The 18,897-nt window shown below is 40.1% G+C and overlaps 1 protein-coding gene across 1 annotated transcript in view; it reads left to right on the top strand.

Moving 5' to 3' along the window:
• Nucleotides 1-17,211, top strand: part of FIGN (fidgetin, microtubule severing factor) — a 126,539-nt gene extending 109,328 nt beyond the window's left edge. Inside the window, 2 exon segments of the mRNA XM_077756762.1 lie at nt 13,071-13,679; nt 13,682-17,211. Of these exon segments, the coding sequence (XP_077612888.1) occupies nt 13,071-13,679; nt 13,682-15,252 (2,180 nt within the window). The 3' untranslated portion in view covers nt 15,253-17,211.
• Nucleotides 17,212-18,897: the final 1,686 nt, after the last annotated feature.

The following is an 18,897-nucleotide window of genomic DNA, read 5'->3' as shown; positions in this document are numbered from 1 at the left end:
GCCATAAGTAATATCTAACTAAAGAAAACCTTAAATATGCTTACTTGTAATTAAAAATATGATGTCCATATTCGTTAAATCATTTAGCATGAACTTTGGACTCTGAGATTATTAATAGTAAAGCAGATCATTTTCAGGATAAAAGCAGTTTTAAAAATCTCTTTTCTTTCTCTGTCATTTTCCTCCTGTTTTCTCTATATCTTCTCTGTAACTACAGAGTCATAACACTTAAATGCACACATACAGGCACCTAGATTTGATTTTCCTGTGTAGCCTACGTGTATCACCTGCAGGTTCTGGTTTTCCTGTTGTTGAGGGACTTTGTGTAAATAGGACGCACACAGTTTGAAGAGGGAGCGGGAAGATTTGACTTATTTACTCATTTGACATAAGCAACCAAAACTAGCAAATGTATTTATTTTAATTTTTAAATTTTATTTCGAGAGATATAGAGAGTCAGTGGGGAGTGGGCCATGAGAGAGGGAGAGAGAAAGAATCCCAAACAGGGACTGTCAGCATGGAGCCCAGTGCCTGCTCCATTACCTGAACTGCGAGATCATGACCTAAGCTGAAGCCCAATGCTTAACCGATTAAGCCAGCCAGGCAACTCCAAACCTAGCAAATTTGAAAATAAGTTTCTTTCATTGTGATGAGCACTGGGTATTCTTTGTAAGTGATGAATCTCTAAATTTCTACTCCTAAAACTAATACTATGCTGTATGTTAACTAATTAGAATTTAATTTATTATTTTTTTTAATGTTTGTTTATTTTTAAAGGAGAGAGTGTGAGTGGGGGAAGGGCAGAGAGGGAGACACAAGAATCCGAAGCAGGCTTCAGCTTCTGAGCTGTCAGCACAGAGCCCAATGTGAGGCTCAAACCCACAAACTGTGAGATCATGATCCTAGCTAAAGTCAGATGCTTAACCTACCACCCAGGCACCCCTAATTAGAATTTAAATAAAAACTTGAAATATTTTTAAAAATGTTGATTTCAAATTATCTGCTAATTTAAAAATGTGACTGTTATCCCCTTTTTCCTTAAAATAATAACAAATACTGTAGCTTATTCATACCTTAAGGATGCCAGTGAAATAGTTTATGATAGCTAAGAAGTATGTTGTAGCATAGATTATATCATATAGAAGCAACATCCTTATAGCTTTTAACTCTGTGGACAGTATTGAGAGCAAATTTATTCTTAACTGCTGTATTAGAGACAAAAGTAAGCCCTATTTATTTACAACAGAAGAGAGTTAGATTGGAATTGATCATAGAATTTTAAGCAAAAGAAAGGATATGTATTTCATNCCAGAGATCATGACCTGAGCTGAAACCAAGAGTCAGACATTTAACCAACTGAGCGACCCAGGCGCCCCCTAGACCAATCACTTTTTAAAACTCAGCCAAGGCCTAAAGGGTTTCTTTTGTTTTGTTTTGTTTGACATAATGGCATCAACTATTGTAACAGTAGATGAAAATAAATATTGTGTAGTTAAATGTTGTCAGAGGGAACACGCTCAAGATAGAATCTGAAGAAACAATTTCCTTACTTATGGTCCCTCCTATTGTTAGCATCTCCCCAAAGTTAGGTTGTTAGGCACTCCCACCAGGACAGGAAACGGCACTTTCTTTGAGGATGCTGCTATCCTCTCTTCGGCTTCTGTCTCATTATGTAGCATTCTTTGTTTTTACAAATGGAAGCGCCAACAGCGCTAATGACTGGACTGTCATTCACACTGCACTTTTAACAACGTTCTGTTTATCTGGAAATTAGAGCATCCTAATTATAGGAGGTGCTCAGGTTTATTTCACCAGACCACAGAATGGGGCCCCAGTGGGGAGGAAGGAGACGTGGGGAGAACAGCATTGTGAGTAAGAGCTCTTCATGGACCATGTCGATTGTATTCGAAAGCAGTTTATCTTCATACGTTGTCTTATATGGAAGAAACAATCCTAAGCCTACCTAAACTCATTTCATATGTAGCTTTTTCCACTGCCTTCAGATCAAAGTTATTTTCTTCAGGCTGGACTAAATTATACACAGGTCCCTAGAGTGAAGGACACTGAATTAATGCACTGTGTCACCCAGCCCTCACTATAGAATATTTTTATCAAAGTCCAAGACACTATTTTGCTATTGCATTAAAAATTAATGCTCGAATTGCCAAAAAGAGAAAAATGCATAAATAACCTAAACAAATTTTGTCTGGGCTTTGCACACTGTAGTTTCACCTTAAGCAGAGTTTTTTTTTTTTTTTTAAGGAGAACTGTTGAAGAGTTGTATGTGTATATGTAAGTAATATTCTACTCCTTTGTCTAATTATGAAAGAACCCTCAATCTTAAATAAGCAGCCTCAGTGGTCTATTTTGTTTTATGTAAACTGTCTTTTTAGAGTAAGGTTCCAGAGGATCGCGGATAAAGAGGATGAATACAAATTGCATCTTGCACAATGTCGTGGGGCTTGAGAGATTCTGAAATTTGTTTATGACCCACGTCTGTATGGTGGGTTGAGCAACAGTGAATACAGTTCAGTTTAAATATAACTAAATTGAGCTCTGTATTTATATACTTGAAGTAGAATACACATGTACAAATAACTATTTAGAAATAGCTATATGTGCATATAATGATTAACATAACAGTTTAGGATTGTGACCGAGGAAATTAACCAGCCATGTCATAATTCAAGGTTGGTACCATGCTCTGGTTTTGTTAACAGTGCAAAATTATTTTTATATGGCATGACAGTAACTTGAGAATCAATTGAAGTAACCTCAGACTTTTAGGACAATGGTAATGTTGCCTCAGCAGAGACCTCTTTAAAAATAAAGATTCAAAACACCCAGAAAATACACAATACTCTTGGCATGTGTTTTTCTCTTTCTGGATCCACCATACCGGCCGGCCACTATGAATCTAGCACGGGCCTTTCAGGTTGTGTTAACCCCGTTTATCCCTGCACGCTACACAGTTCACCTGTTATTTACACACATAAGAGGGTTGATCCCGCAGAACAAGGGGAGTGCTCTGTTGTGACACAGAACATACATATTCATTAGCCCTGGCAGTCCCTATGGACATATGTGGTATGTCCTGATGATCTCTGTATGACAAAGAGAACTGGGGGGGAAGGGTAGATGGCTGTAATGGATTGAAAACATACATGGAGAAAGGGAAGAGACAGCATGAGTACTGAAAGGCCATAAAGCAACATCTTTAAAGGTTAACCACAAAGCACTATTTGAGCTGATTACAAATTGTCTAAAAACATTCACAGAGGCAGAATAAACAAAATATTTGACTTAACATGGGAAGGTCAGTTCTCTTGCCTAGTAACCCTCAAACTCTTAACGTGGCAATAGTCGATGACACCTAACACTAAATACAAAGATTCAGAGTATGAATCATGTGTATATTTTAAATTGGACGTATATGCAGGTGCCTGGGGGGCTCAGTCAGTTAAGCATCTAACTTCGGCTCAGGTCGTGATCTTGCAGATCATGAGTTCAAGCCCCACGTTGAGCTCTCTGCTGTCAGTGCAGAGGCCAGTTCAGAACTTCTGTCTGGGAGTTCTCTCAAAAAGAAGGGAGGGAAGAAAGAAAAGAAAAAGAAAAAGAAAAAGAAAAGAAAAGAAAAGAAAAGAAAAGAAAAGAAAAGAAAAGAAAAGAAAAGAAAAGAAAAGAAAAAAAAGAAAAATTTAAGTTGCACATATATGCATAGCCCTGTATTCTTGGGAATTACTTTTCGTAGGATATACACAGACTACACTTTTGGACACTATTTCTTTGCTTAGATTAGTATTCAAAAATTTTTACAAGAAACTTTTGTAAAACCCAGCCCTTGGAGCAGGGCAGGGAGGGGGGCACTCAAATGAATGAACAAACAAAATATCTAAATTATAATTTTAAAATATATAGATTTGATGTGAGCATGATTATATGTTTACTTAAATACTGAGACTTAAGTTTTGGAAATTTTAGGACCCCACAGGGAAAAAAAGATTATTTGAATTATGTTTATGATTTCCTGGGTTACTTCAAGTGATAGTCTGTCCGTCCTGATCATATGATAAATATAAACTCAGTGGACTAAATGTGTATTTCTTTCACCATCAAGTGTTAAGTTGCTTTGCGTAAGTGCTCATGCATTCATCCTCATAAGTGTAAGGCATACTCTTATAAACATTGTATATGTTAAGAAGGATGACCTATCAGACCAATGCATAACAAGTTTCATCTTCAGTATGAAATATAGGCAAAAGAGTCATTTTTACATTTGGTCAATATTTTGTTGGCTATGAATAAAATGTAATATATTTTAGGGACATGGATTCAGATCTAAAGCTTCACACAAATTTAACTGAAGGACAGAGTATATATCATTCTAGTCCCGGTCATGATGCCTGCAGCATTGAAGACAGGTTCCTACTATGCCCCAAGTGATGATGTGTAGAACAAGATTGGTTGCTTACTCAGATACCAGTCATGCAACAGCTTTCTGTAAGAAATAAGAAGCATAGGGGCGCCTGGGTGGCTCAGTTGGTTAAGCATTTGACTTTGGCTCAGGTCATGATCTCACAGTTCATGGGTTCAAGCTCCACATCGGGCTCTGTGCTGACAGCTTAGAGCCTGGAGCCTTCTTCACATTCTGTGTCTCTCTCTATCTGCACCTCCCCTGCTCACACTCTGTCTCTCTCTGTCTCTCTGTCTCTCTCTTTCAAGAATGAATAAACATTAAAAAAAGAAAAAAATAAGAAACATAACTTTGGAGTAACTTAAACAGTCTCTCAAAAGTTGTATTACAGCTCATGACTGACTAATTGTAAGCTTTACAATTAAACGAACCTCTGGTTTGTGCTGTCAGAACCTAGGGCATATTCAAAGGAACATATTAGGAATGGTGGGGATTGACATAGGGAAGACAGCTGGAAAAGGTATCAGACACATCAGAGCATAGGGGGAAATACTGAAATAACAGCAATGTGGAAACCAGCTTTTTAAGAGATCGCTATTCATTATTCTACACTGCTGTACTAATGATACTGAATCAACAAGAAAAATAGCACTTACTTTCCCTGCATTTTGATGAAGAGGACAGGAATGCATATAATAAATAGTGTTTAAGAATTTTCTTTTCTAAAGATAGTACTTGTTTTGGGCCTGGGTGGCTCAGTTGGTCCAGCGGCTGACTCTTGATTTCAGTTCAGGTCGTGATCTCATGGACCTGAGATCAAGCCCTTCAATGGGCTCTGTGCTGACAGCAGGGAGCCTTCATGGGACTCTCTCTCTCTCTCCCTCTCTGTCTATCCTCCTGTCACACTCTCTCTCTCTCATAAATAAATAAACTTTAAAGATACTACTTGTTTAAATTTGAGAGCACCATACTTGCTAGTTTTTAAGAACATGTACTTAAGTATAAAAGCTGCAACGTGCAGCATCAGAGTGTAGTCACAAATCTCGTTGTTTATGTGACCAACAGGCACCATAAAAATACCCGATGTTTTACTAGGGAGTGGGGACACCATGACAAAGTGGAGAGGGCATGCCGTGTCCCAAGTGGGCAGCTGGTCCTCAGATTCAGCCGGGTAAGAATGAGATCTAACGATAGAAGACCACTCAGCTTGTCTTGGAAAAATAAGAAATATGGAAATATAGATTCTGTTTATAAAGTTCACTGACTTTTAGAACCCTGTGCTGGCCAATCAAAAGACAGCTACGGGTTGTATGCTGCCCTCAGGCAGTCAGGTGGCAGTTTCTCTACGTTAGAGGTGAGGTATTGGAACTGTATTTACAAAGGACCATTTAGCCCGAAATGCCTTTGTGGTTGTTATAAAGGATCACTTTATGCAAATATGGTGAAATGGGAGGAGGGAGTAATTTGCTTCAAAATGTATTATAATTTGGAGTCTTGAGGTGTGAGAGTGTGATTTAAGGAGAAAACTCATTTGACAGAATTGCTATATAATTAGAACGTCTTATTTTGAGGCTGCAAGATTTTTAACTGGATTGAAACCTCTAAGTACTTTATTTCTTAGTTGTGGTCTCTACAATGTTGAGGAACATTTAAAATAAATAAAATACCATGAAAACACTTGGAATTGAAAACATCTGAATTTCTGACACTTTTTTGGGGGTAAGATCATGCTCTGTGTTTTGCTGAGTGTGAAAGAATTGCTGTACCTTTCTTGTAACCGACATTCCCCCTGGAAAATTTCCTTTTCAGGGGCTGTCTTGAGGTTGAAGAAAAAGTGATTTATAAATTCTAAGAGTGGTTTTACTTTTTTTCTCTCTAGTCAGTTTTGTGTTTAATGCACTTGTATTATTTTTCAAAATCAAAGAATAAGAAGAAATGTTTGTATAGCAGTTCACAGCTAGAAAACATTTTCATGAGTATTATTACTTTAGGTAATCTTATTAGCAATCCAGTAAGATATATGATACCATTACAGTTCACATTTTATAGCTGAGCAAAGTGAGTCTGATGTGCTTAAGTGACTTCTCCAAGATTAGTTCCAATTAAGTGATGGCATGAGCAAAGCCAGTGGTCGGACTCTCACACTCGGGATGTTCACCTTTCCAACAAAATTCTACAACCTTCTTTATGTTTTCTTTAGTCCCTTTCTATCCCAACAATCTAAGCAATGCCTCCAAATTAAACGCTGTGTCGGGCCAAATAGTTTTCAACCCCACGGGGCATTGTAGTAAGTGAAGTACCAAACTATAGCAGAGACTCTCTGGATTGGGGAGTAGGTCACTTTAAAGTTTCCGTAATCTCTAAAGTCAAAGAGAATTTAGAATGTGAAATTACAAAGAAGACAGAAAGCTGAAAGTTTCATTGTCTGATAAACAGATCCCTTTGACTTAAATTCTTAGCACTGAACTGCAGGCTTTATACATAGTGGGCCCTCAAGTTCTTGAGTAAATAAAATTAACAGTCCCTGCCTCATATTTAGCTGATAAAGGACTTCTGATTTTGATGTTCTGAAGATGGAACCAGATCGAATAGATTAAAGAGAACATGCAGTTTCTGTCCTCTTCCTCTGACTTCCCCCCAGCTATTACTTTTAGATATGACATCACGTGTTCAGACTGGGATCATCAGAAAATGGACTGAGGATGATTTCAGATCATACGGCTTAGTGCAGGGAATACCAGGTACTGCTGTGTGAACTTCTTGGCTTATGAGGGTGAGGACACAAAGGGAGACGACCGCTGGGTCTGCTCCGACATCCCCTTTGGCCATCACTCCCACTGAAGAATCATGATATGAGAGCCTGCATCGGGCCAGTTTTCAGTACCAGGAGGTTAGCAGGTGCTCTCTCACGAGCTTCTCGCTGCATGCACCTATATTTTTAGCCAATGAATTTGCTCCTCTCTTGCTGAAATTCTGAATGCTCTGTGTGTTAGTCCTGCTGTTTCGTACCCCGGAGATGATGAATCTGTTGCATTATTAGGCAGAGGGGGCTGTACACTATTATATTGAAGTCAACCCTTGAACAACTCAGGTGTCGAAAATCTACACATAACGTTTCACTCCCTGAAAACTAATAGCCTACGGTTGACAAGAAGCCTGACCAATCACACATTCAGTCAATGAACACGTATTTTGTATGTCATATGTATTATATACTGCATCCTTAAAATAAAGCTGGAAAAAAGAAAATGCTACTGAGAAAACTGTGGGGCGCCTGGGTGGCTCAGTCAGCTAAGGGTCTGACTTCTTCTCAGGTCATGACCTTGTGGTTCATGAGTTCAAGCCCTTCATCAGGCTCTGCTGTGACAGTGCAGAGCCTGCTCAGGATTCTCTTTCTTCCCCTCTCTTTTCCTGTCCTTCCCCTACTTGTGTGCATGCATGCACACACGCTCTCTCTCTCTCAAAATACATGAACTTGAAGAAAAAAAAAGAAAATCATAGAAAATACATCTGCACTATTGTAATGTACTTATCAAAAAAATCTCCATATAAGTGGATCCAATTCAAAGTTGTGTTGTTCAAGGATCAACTGTACTTTGTTATATTTACCCCAGGAGTGATTATTTTCTAAAGAGAACATGGATAAATATGGTGTTAATTTTTAAGTATATTTAAATAAATGATAATGGAAAGTTCAGAGGTACAATAGCCCAAAGGGCTGCAACAGGTGTAGTGATGCCACGCAGGCCCGGTCCCACATGTGCTGCAATCCTAGAGCAAGCCAGCCCTCCCTGCCCGCAGGTGCTTGCCCCAGGTCCCTGCCCTTAGGACTTCCGAGCAAACCTACAGATGAAGGCAGAGTCCCGAGTGGCCAGAATTACCCTTTGGGAATCTTGTAAAGAAGGGCTCTTATAGACCTGATGAACTATTAACAGCATATGTGTGTTCAGTACAGGTAGGGTAGTATGGGCCTTAGATGAATATTTCCAGGAATGTGTGCTAAAAATAGATTCCAGGAGCTTCATCTTTTACTTCCGATTTCTGCCTATTCTGAAAGTTGTTTTTACGTCCTTCTTCTTTTTTTTTTTTTTTTTTTTGCGTAACAGTTTCCTTATCATGTTGAAGCTATGACAGAACTTTGAAGGGTGTCCCACTTGTGTTGTCGCAACAGACTTCAAGAACAAAATGGAGCAAGTAAAGCAGTGAGGCAGCACTGTTGAGTAATTACGCCTAAATTATAAAGTAGTCAGGAAGAATAACAATGGGAGATGTTATCCAGACTGTCCAGTGTTATGGGAGATACAGACTTGCTCATTGATATATACATAAATTCCTCTTGTAATAATAAAGTAACAAAACGCTCGAGCTTTTTACAGTACTATCTATCATTCTTGTGTAATACTTATGTTAAAGTATTTTAAAACCAATTTTCTTTAAATTACATATTTTAAAAACAATCACGTTGCTTTGTGAAATTTGCCAGCCGTGTTAAGAATTTTCTGATCCTTTCAAAAATAAAAGTTGATGTTTTGGAACAACTCATCAATTATGTCGAAGAACTATTTTTTCTTACTTTCCTCTGTTTCCTGAATTTTTATGGTACCTGTTTCTAAACAGCAGTGGAAGTTCTTCTGAAGTCATGTTTCTAATAATGGTGAAATCGGATTATTTCTGGGGTTTTTCTCTTCGTATTCCTTCCAGAGAGAAAACCTCTGAAAGCTATTTTTAAAACCCATCTTATTATTTGGGTGTCACATTAAGTGGCATGCATGTGCTGTTTCCTACTCACAGAAAATGGCAATGCGATCAAATGGAGCATGCTTTTTTGTTCAAAGAACATTTGGCTCTACATTTTTCTTCTATTTCCCATCAGAACTATCACCACCAATAAACAGAACAATAATAACAGCAACACCAATAGGTCTGGCGCTCCTTCCAATTAGTATTAAAATTCAAGAAACTGATGAAAAAGCTCTTTGTGCTCCGAAGGCCAGGACGGTCTGCTGAACGCTGGCTTCTTCGGCTCCTACTAGGAACTAGCTCATGGTTAACTCTTACTGACACTTTCAGGTAATATGAATGATTTTAAAACATGGGGTAAGTACTCATGTTCCAAGAGACGTGAATGACTCAGATCCCTTAAGGTTATTTAATCAAAGTTCACTCTTGCCTTCTGCAGCTCTGCTAAGGTTATTGTCCTACAGTATGCTTCAATGAATAAACTTTCAGTTATCTTGGTAAGCACATACAAAAATAGCATAAGAATCAAAAGGCAATGGTATATCCAGTAATTGTCCCAAATAAATAATTTTGATAGGATCTTTTTTTAAATTTCGGATAAAACCGAAATCTTAGGAAATGTATTAGTTTTGCTAGAGTTAAAGTCCGCAGACCAACTAAAAGGCCCCAGTGAAAATGACCAACCTATTTTATTTTATTTAAACTTGATAGTCCTATCTTTTACAGTGATTATAACCTACTAAAATTCCTTTTTGCACATTTTTAATAAATGATTCATTTGCAAGAAAAAAATTTTAAGCCAATAAGGTGGAAAGATGCCCATTATTGTTTTTTAAATAGTTATTCTAAATCTAGAGCAGTTTTTAATGGGCTTTTATCATGTATGTTGACTAACGCCAGCAATGGCTGAACTTAGCTAACTGAAAGGAGCCCATGCCTGATAACGCGCATGCGTGTGCGTGCGTGTGTGTGTGTGTGTGTGTGTGTGTGTGTGTGTGTGTGAGAGAGAGAGAGAGAGAGAGAGATGTTGTGTCTGTGGTAAATTCCATTGCCTGTGACTCCCAAAATATTTTCGGAGGCCTCCTCTCAAGACATTTATTCACGTTTCTTCTGAATCAATCTAATCAAATTTCCACTCGTGGCACATGTGTCTTCTTCTTTTCTCAACTCTGTATTTGATAATCTCTTCAAGAAAAAAAAGCCTAATAGAAATTCCCTGGAAATAATTTACAGGACTAATTACAAGACCTACTAATTTGTAGGTCTTTTAGACAGTTCTACATTACAGTCACATTAATATTCTTTCCTTTTTTATAAGGCTTGAAGTAAATCCCATGACACTAGAAGAATTTAGATACTGATTACTTGCGATTGGTTCCTGGTGATTTGCTCTTAATAATTTCCAGTTGAATTTAATGAAAGTATGATTCCTGAAATGCTGCTTCATTAAAATTGCATCTTTTCCCCTTTAAGTGTGGTTTCGGTCATTTCACCCATTCTGCGATGTGTTTTCTTGCCCCCGCCCTTTGAAAAGGAATGATTGAGAAAGCAGAAACAATTAAGGACATCACTTCAGTTCCTCCTAGAACTCACCCCCAGAGTTTCTTCGACCGAAACGATGCGAGCTGTACTTCAGCAGGATTTCACAATTTTTTCCCCAGGGATGATATTTTTTAAAATAGAGTTTTAAAAGAGAAACACATGAAGATTTGGGAGGAGTAAGGAGAAGGAAAGTGAAGAAAGAATCTGTTGCATGTCCAGGAGACGTAGAAGGTCTTTCATATTTTTATTTAAAAAAAAAAAAAAGAGAGCTTGATTAAGTTATGCTGTGCAGCATTCAGACTTAATTTAACTGAGATGGTGATTTGCAAATGAATATCTACATGGATCCTTTTGAAAAATCCAAATGCAAATGAGTACAACTGCAGTAAAATATATTTGCAAATGAATCCTGTTGCTTTATTCATTTATTGTGTAATTACTGCAATCCTTCCCACCTTGTTTTCAGTATTTCTTAATCATTAAGTCGGAAGCATGACAGCAATGCCAGCCCTGGCATGATTCTCTTTGACTAAAACCTTGTAAATTAACACAATTAGCACAGCATCATCCTGCTAATTAACTTCCAGTGTCTGGTGCAGTGGTTTTGCAAACAAGGAAGAGGGAGTCAGAAGGGAATCAACATGCCATTCTGTTACCAAACTCTGTGCTATGTTCAGTGTAGCTCAGTAAGTCCAAGCTGGCCATGTCAGAAGCCAGAGTCAGGGAATGAGGAGCTGAAGGGGTTGCAGAAGGAAGGCAGAAGTGGGTAGGAGCTGTCAACATAGACTGCAGTTAATTCAGAAGGGAGCCGGTGCCACAGATGCTCCATGTAGACCAGGCCTCCTCCTTACCCAGGAGTCTCTGCCAGAGGGCATAAGACAGTTGACAGAATCCACTTTGGGTAATACAGAGGTGATTAAGGAGGCCTACGTAATGTGGCTGTGCCAGAATAGCAAGTGTTTGGACCAAGCAGAGATTGGAATGGGGTGAGCCAGCACTGGGAGACAAAACGGGGTTCTGGTGCTCTACTGTAACTAAGTGTATGTGACTCCTCGAGGGTATGTTAGAAATCCCTTTGGGTGCTGGTTCCCTAATCTGTGAAATAAGGTCATTTCTGAGGTCTCCTTAAACTGTAACATTCAAATGATTCTCTGATTCGGCGAAAATGCTCTTGCTTTAGAGTTTGCTACTTAAGTCACCTTGCTTCAGTTAGTAATCTAGCAGGTGACAGAATTACCCATAGCATCTCATTATCTAGCTGCACGCTTTGAGTTTATGCCACACACTGCTTCCCACAGAAATGTAAAGAGAATCCAGATTCTCTTCCTGTTCTCTGTTCTTATAAGAAACAGGTACCTTTCACCTGTTTCCTTCCTCCCTCCTTTCCTCCCCCCCAACACACATAATAGGTATACACATAAATAGGTGTATGTGCGTGGATATATAGATATACATATATATATGCATATGTATTCTTCCCTCTTAGCACTGGGAAGGTGTAAGGTGGAGGGAAGGACTGTAGGAGAAGGAGGGAGAAGCCAGCAGGAAGACCGACAGACAAGAGATGCTTGTTTTTTTTTTTTGTTTTTTGTTTTGTTCAGAGACTCAACAACAGAACTGAGAGGCAGAAAGGAGCCAGTTGTAATTCATACCGAGTTGTAGGCTTTGTGCGATGAAAGCGATGGAGCGCTGCCTGGGAGATTGCTTTGCTGCACTCCACGAAGCAGATTTGAAACTGTCGTGGAGCACTTTAGATGAGAGTTGGATTATGGAATGACCTGCTATGTCTGTGTCATATTGTTCTGCGCAGGGAGCATTATACTGTGCTAACTAGGTGTTCAGTACCAAATAAGAGAGGGGTCCTAGATGTGATCTGTCAGCTGTGTCTCATTTTTATATTGGTTAAAATATAAAACAGAAACTCTGATGTAAAGAGACAGAAGAGCTAGCTATTGCACATGTTAATAGTCTCACGTGCTAGATATTTAAAAGACATGCATATTTCGTTGTAAGAACCTGTGATTGATTTCTAATTTGACAGGAATGTGTGTGGACATATATATGTGTTCCTGTGTGTGGATAGCAAGTAGGCTTCACGGTAGCAGATTTACTTATGACTTTAAAAAAAAATTAGGTCTTCTACAGAGTTCTTGTTTAAATTCGGTTTACTTTTTACACAGGCCTGAACGTCAGTCCATTTTAAAGTGTACATATGGTATGGATCATAAGACATAGGATGAACTGTGAGAATTCTTTGTAATGTCAATGTCGTTAGAGAGGAAGAGGTAACAAAAGAAGTTGGGGGAAAGCTTTAACACTTCTGATGAGTATCTCCGTCAATTAACGCTTCTCCCCCTCCGCCCCCCATCCCCAGGCTTGAAGATGCAGTGGACGCCGGAGCATGCCCAGTGGCCAGAACAGCACTTTGACATCACCTCAACCACTCGGTCTCCTGCCCACAAAGTTGAAGCCTACAGAGGTCATCTGCAGCGCACCTATCAGTATGCCTGGGCAAATGATGACATATCTGCTCTGACTGCATCCAACCTACTAAAAAAATACGCAGAGAAGTATTCTGGCATTTTAGAAGGCCCCGTGGACCGCCCTGTACTCAGCAACTACTCGGACGCGCCTTCGGGACTGGTGAACGGGCGGAAGAATGAAAGCGAACCCTGGCAGCCTTCCCTGAATTCCGAAGCGGTCTATCCCATGAACTGCGTCCCGGATGTGATCACGGCCAGCAAGGCTGGGGTCAGTTCAGCCCTCCCTCCAGCAGATGTCTCTGCGAGCATAGGGAGCTCTCCTGGGGTGGCCAGCAACCTGACAGAACCTAGTTACTCCAGTAGTACCTGCGGAAGCCACACCGTACCCAGTCTTCATGCAGGGCTCCCGTCTCAGGAATACGCCCCAGGATACAACGGCTCGTATTTGCATTCGACTTACAGTAGCCAGCCTGCACCTGCCCTTCCCTCCCCTCACCCCTCCCNGGGACTTCGAACCTCTCCAGTTACAGCTACCCCTCTGCCAGCTACCCTCCTCAGACTGCCGTGGGAGCTGGGTACAGCCCCGGGGGGGCGCCGCCGCCTCCTTCGGCCTACCTGCCTTCAGGAATTCCTGCCCCGACCCCTCTGCCCCCCACCACTGTTCCTGGCTACACCTATCAGGGTCATGGTTTAACGCCTATCGCACCCTCAGCTCTGACCAACAGTTCAGCGAGTTCTCTCAAAAGGAAAGCTTTCTACATGGCAGGGCAAGGAGATATGGACTCCAGTTACGGAAATTACAGCTACGGCCAACAGAGATCTACACAGAGCCCCATGTACAGAATGCCCGACAACAGCATTTCAAACTCGAGTCGGGGGAATGGCTTTGACAGAAGTGCTGAAACATCATCCTTAGCATTTAAGCCAACGAAGCAGCTAATGTCCTCTGAACAGCAAAGGAAATTCAGCAGCCAGTCCAGTAGGGCTCTGACCCCTCCTTCCTATAGTACTGCTAAAAATTCATTGGGATCGAGATCCAGCGAATCCTTTGGGAAGTACACGTCGCCGGTAATGAGTGAGCACGGGGACGAGCACAGGCAGCTCCTCTCTCACCCAATGCAAGGCCCTGGACTCCGTGCAGCTACCTCATCCAACCACTCTGTGGACGAGCAACTGAAGAATACTGACACGCACCTCATTGACCTGGTAACCAATGAGATTATCGCCCAAGGACCACCAGTGGACTGGAATGACATTGCAGGCCTTGACCTGGTAAAGGCTGTCATTAAAGAGGAGGTTTTATGGCCCGTGTTGAGGTCAGACGCGTTCAGTGGACTGACGGCCTTACCTCGGAGCATCCTTTTATTTGGACCTCGGGGAACAGGCAAAACATTATTGGGCAGATGCATAGCTAGTCAGCTGGGGGCCACGTTTTTCAAAATCGCTGGTTCTGGACTCGTTGCCAAGTGGTTAGGAGAAGCAGAAAAAATTATCCACGCCTCTTTTCTCGTGGCCAGGTGTCGCCAGCCCTCGGTGATTTTTGTCAGTGACATTGACATGCTTCTCTCCTCCCAAGTGAGTGAGGAACACAGTCCAGTCAATCGGATGAGAACGGAATTTCTGATGCAGCTGGACACTGTACTAACTTCAGCTGAGGACCAAATCGTAGTAATTTGTGCCACCAGTAAACCAGAAGAAATAGATGAATCTCTTCGGAGGTACTTCATGAAACGACTTTTAATCCCACTTCCTGACAGCACAGCGAGGCACCAGATAATAGTACAACTGCTCTCACAGCACAATTACTGTCTCAATGACAAGGAGTTTGCACTGCTCGTCCAGCGCACAGAAGGCTTTTCTGGACTAGACGTGGCTCATTTGTGTCAGGAAGCAGCGGTGGGCCCCCTCCACGCCATGCCAGCCACAGACCTTTCAGCCATCATGCCCAGCCAGTTGAGGCCCGTTACGTATCAAGACTTTGAAAATGCTTTCTGCAAGATTCAGCCTAGCATATCTCAAAAAGAGCTTGATATGTATGTTGAATGGAACAAAATGTTTGGTTGCAGTCAGTGATAACTTCTTTAAAAAAAAAAAAACACGTAATGAATGTTGGCACACACACATAAAACCTGCTACATAGGGTATAGAGCCCCTTTCCAGTAGTGTTTAAATCGCAAAGGGTACTGGGGAAGATGACGATTGAGTTGCATCTTTAGAGTCAGGGTAGATTTGGTGGAAAAACGCATCAGATGAGAGCTTCTGATTTGAAAGCCCCAGATGACAGAAAGCATCTGTTGATGCTCAGTTCAGTTCAAGCCAGACGACACTCACCAAGGAGCAAGGTGCAAGTGTGTTGATTTCAGAAGGACGTGAACCTTGTGTGTTGATTCCATTCTGCTGTTCTCGAGATTTAGTTGCTGTCAAGTGCCTGGAGTGGTGCTTTATTTTTTGTTTGCCTCACAATTACATTGGTGGCATGTGCTAATATAAAGAGCTTTAACTTCAAACATTATTGGACTAAAGAGATGAACGGTTGTGTTACGACAGAAAACCAGATTTTTGCCATTTTAAGAGCAACAGTATTCCTCAATCCTGTCTGTTCTGCGGTATTAAGCTAAGAACAGGTAAAACAGGGTAACGGTAATCTGGACCTTAATTTCTGCAGTTCATTTCTTTTAATGTTCTTGTCTGCAAAAACTCAGGAAAGCGATTGTGATTTGTACAGTACCTCAAAGGAATGTGTTGAAAGCACTATGTACTGCTGAGAGTAATGGGATAGGCTTCGATGTTACTTTATATTAAAATGTATGTTTACCTCAACAATTGGAAGCTAGCAAGGAAAATTACTTTGAATGTATCCAGAAAAATACTGACGTGTGACACAACTGAATATTTACAACTTAAAGTAGAAATGGAAGGATTTTTTTAAAAAGATTCTTTTACTGATTATGGGGAATAAACCAGAGCAGAATAATTCTTTATGTCAAAAACTGCAAGAGTTCTTCGTACATTGCTCCTTGATAATGAAGTGAAGATGTTCTTAAAAGGTACACTGGTTAATGGAAAGCTACTTATTCAGTTTATGTTAGTGTCTAGAACACTCAGCCACGAGACCTGTTTAGGACCCTGAAAGTCACAGTACCTAAAAACTAGGACTGCCTTTTACTGCATAGGAGGGGGGGTGGTGGTGGTGGTGGTGGTGGTGGTGGTTTGCAAGTTCTCTCTTAAAACTGCTGGGAATGGTGTCATTCTACTCACTAATCTAGCTTATAGGCTTGCCGTGCTGTTTGATAAAATGCAGAAGATAGCAAGCAAAAACAAAGAAATAAATACAAAAATCAACCAACCAACTTTATATATATAGATATATATATAGATATATATATATATCTCCACAAAGAACATCTACATCCCCTCTCCTTTTTGACTCCTCTCTTCTCAGTGCAATTTTGCTTCTAATTTTGAAATCTTCTGGGCTGTAGTGCTCCCACATTCATTTCTACCTCAGTTTTGTCACAGTTCTCTTGGAAAGTAAAGTAGAAAATTGGAAGTGGACACACACACACACACACACACACACACACCTATACCTTGTCAAACTCGTTACTTTATTTTCTCCCATCTTTTCCCATAAATCTAGTCTCCCGAAACATCAGTCTTCATGCTTGCTTCCGCCTGAGTCCAGCCCCTCTCCTGCATATGTGGCATTTTTCTTAATTTCCCATTCTTCTCCTGCTCCCCACCAAGTTGTTCTTTGTATCCTTTAATGCTTTATGTGCAACTTTTCATTGATAGCTAACTGATGTTCGGCAATGCCTCTGAACAGACCGTGTAGGCTGTAGCTTTCCAAAGCCGCTGCCCGTGCATAAGCAGAACAGCCTGGCTTTTTGAATGTATTTTTGCTGGGTTTTTTTTTTTTTTCCTTCCTTTTTTTAGTTGAGAGATGCAGTAACAGAACTGTTGCAAAGCACTGGCATTTTATGTATTCAAAAAGTGATGTACATTTTTTAAAAAATTTAAATAAATGCAATGAGAAGCCCCAAGAAAGCTCTTTCTGTTATTGTTTTTTTTTCCTTCAAAAATTTTGACGGATTTCATTCACAATGTCAAATTCTCCAAGACACTTAACATCGAGAAGACTAGTGAAGGACTTTATCATATTTCTGAAATTTTATGATGCTTGACCATTGCTCCCCTTTTTTTCTTATTTTTCGTGTTGCTAAAATCAGCAAATGAACCAAAATTTAATTTACTGTGATATTCTATCAATTAAGACTGTGCTTACATATAAATATTCCGTATTAAAAAGCAGTGCCTTTCATTAAGGATACAAAAAATAATATTTAAATACATCCTCTGCTCCTCACAAGTGAATAAATGCTATAATTGTGTTCTGGCTCTACCCTGCACATCTCTTATTGTAAGAAGATTCTAATATCCCCATTAACTTGTAGGTTCATATTGATCTCACTGACAAGTTTACTTTTGCACAGTGCTGACCTATTTTCTGTCTTTTAGACATTACATTTCATTTCCGCCAACATGCTGTGTTCACTTGAAAGCAACTGGCAAGTTTTGACAAACCCAGTCTTATTTAGACAACTTTGGAAAATTCAATATTGACCCACATTTTTGTGGCTACTAAGAGTTAATGCCAAATATGACTGCACTATTGTGTTTTACACTCATTTAGAAAACTGAAGATAAATCCAAGTCATGCATATTGGCTTTTAGCTTTAAGTGACTTGACAATTACTTTGAGATGTGAGTGGTCAAAAATCCATGTATGTAGGCAGAAGCTGAAGTCTTGTGCGAATTTCATTTAGCCTCGTGAATTCTAGGATTTGATCTCTTAGGAAATTGGGCATGCTGAAGAAATGAAGATCTGTTGGGGGAGATAAGGTGACCTTTGAGGAGATGGTGCTCTCCTGTGATTCTTTGATTCTGTATGGCGGCAGTATGAGCTCCTCTATGGACTAGCCTAATAATGAGCTCTTTTCTGACCATCCCTTCTGGAGCTTGGGGTGGGGGTGGGTTGCCACATCCTGAGAAGTGAATGTGTACAATCAGTGACAGTACAACTGAGTAATCGGGCTTCATACTCTTGGCCTCTTTTTGACTGCTAAGAATTTGGAGAAGGCTACTAATGAAGGTAAGGTAATGAGCCAGTCCAAATCCCTGGCCGTCTGACCAGGGGATTTGAGCCAGTCCACTTAACAGCCCCTAATTCTCTTCTTCACAACTGCAATAACATTTCCAACAGGAAGAAAAAGGAAGTGAAGAAAACTACTTCAGTGGAAGGATCAATAGAAATTCAAGAGGTAGTTCATAATGACCTGGTGTGTGACACAAACGGAAATACCCTACACTCCTGGCATGCTTCTCACCAAAATATTTAGAACATTAGTGACAATATGGAAAACTTTGCTGACTGAGCTGATCAATGGAATGTGAAGGCAGTATACTTTAAGGCTATTTACTTTCACACAGAATGTTTATCTATTAGTCAGTTTGTATTCCACTCAAATGCAGATAGACGGGTATAATGTTTTCTTGTGCATTTGAAACCTATCAAGGAGAAAATCAACCATTCCACTAAAATACATAGGCCAAACACCATCTGGGCAAGTGATAAAAGCTATCCAGAGGCTATGCTATGTAAAATAGCAAGGTCAATTTACATGGGTTGCATAGTACTTGGCTATGCAGTTTTCAGAA

The sequence above is a fragment of the Crocuta crocuta genome, unplaced genomic scaffold (assembly GCF_008692635.1).
Source record: "Crocuta crocuta isolate KB4526 unplaced genomic scaffold, BGI_CrCroc_1.0 scaffold359, whole genome shotgun sequence".
NCBI classification, from domain to species: Eukaryota; Metazoa; Chordata; class Mammalia; order Carnivora; family Hyaenidae; genus Crocuta; species Crocuta crocuta.
The sequence above is the reverse complement of the archived record's forward strand: the minus strand, read 5'-3'. Positions and strand labels throughout refer to the sequence as shown.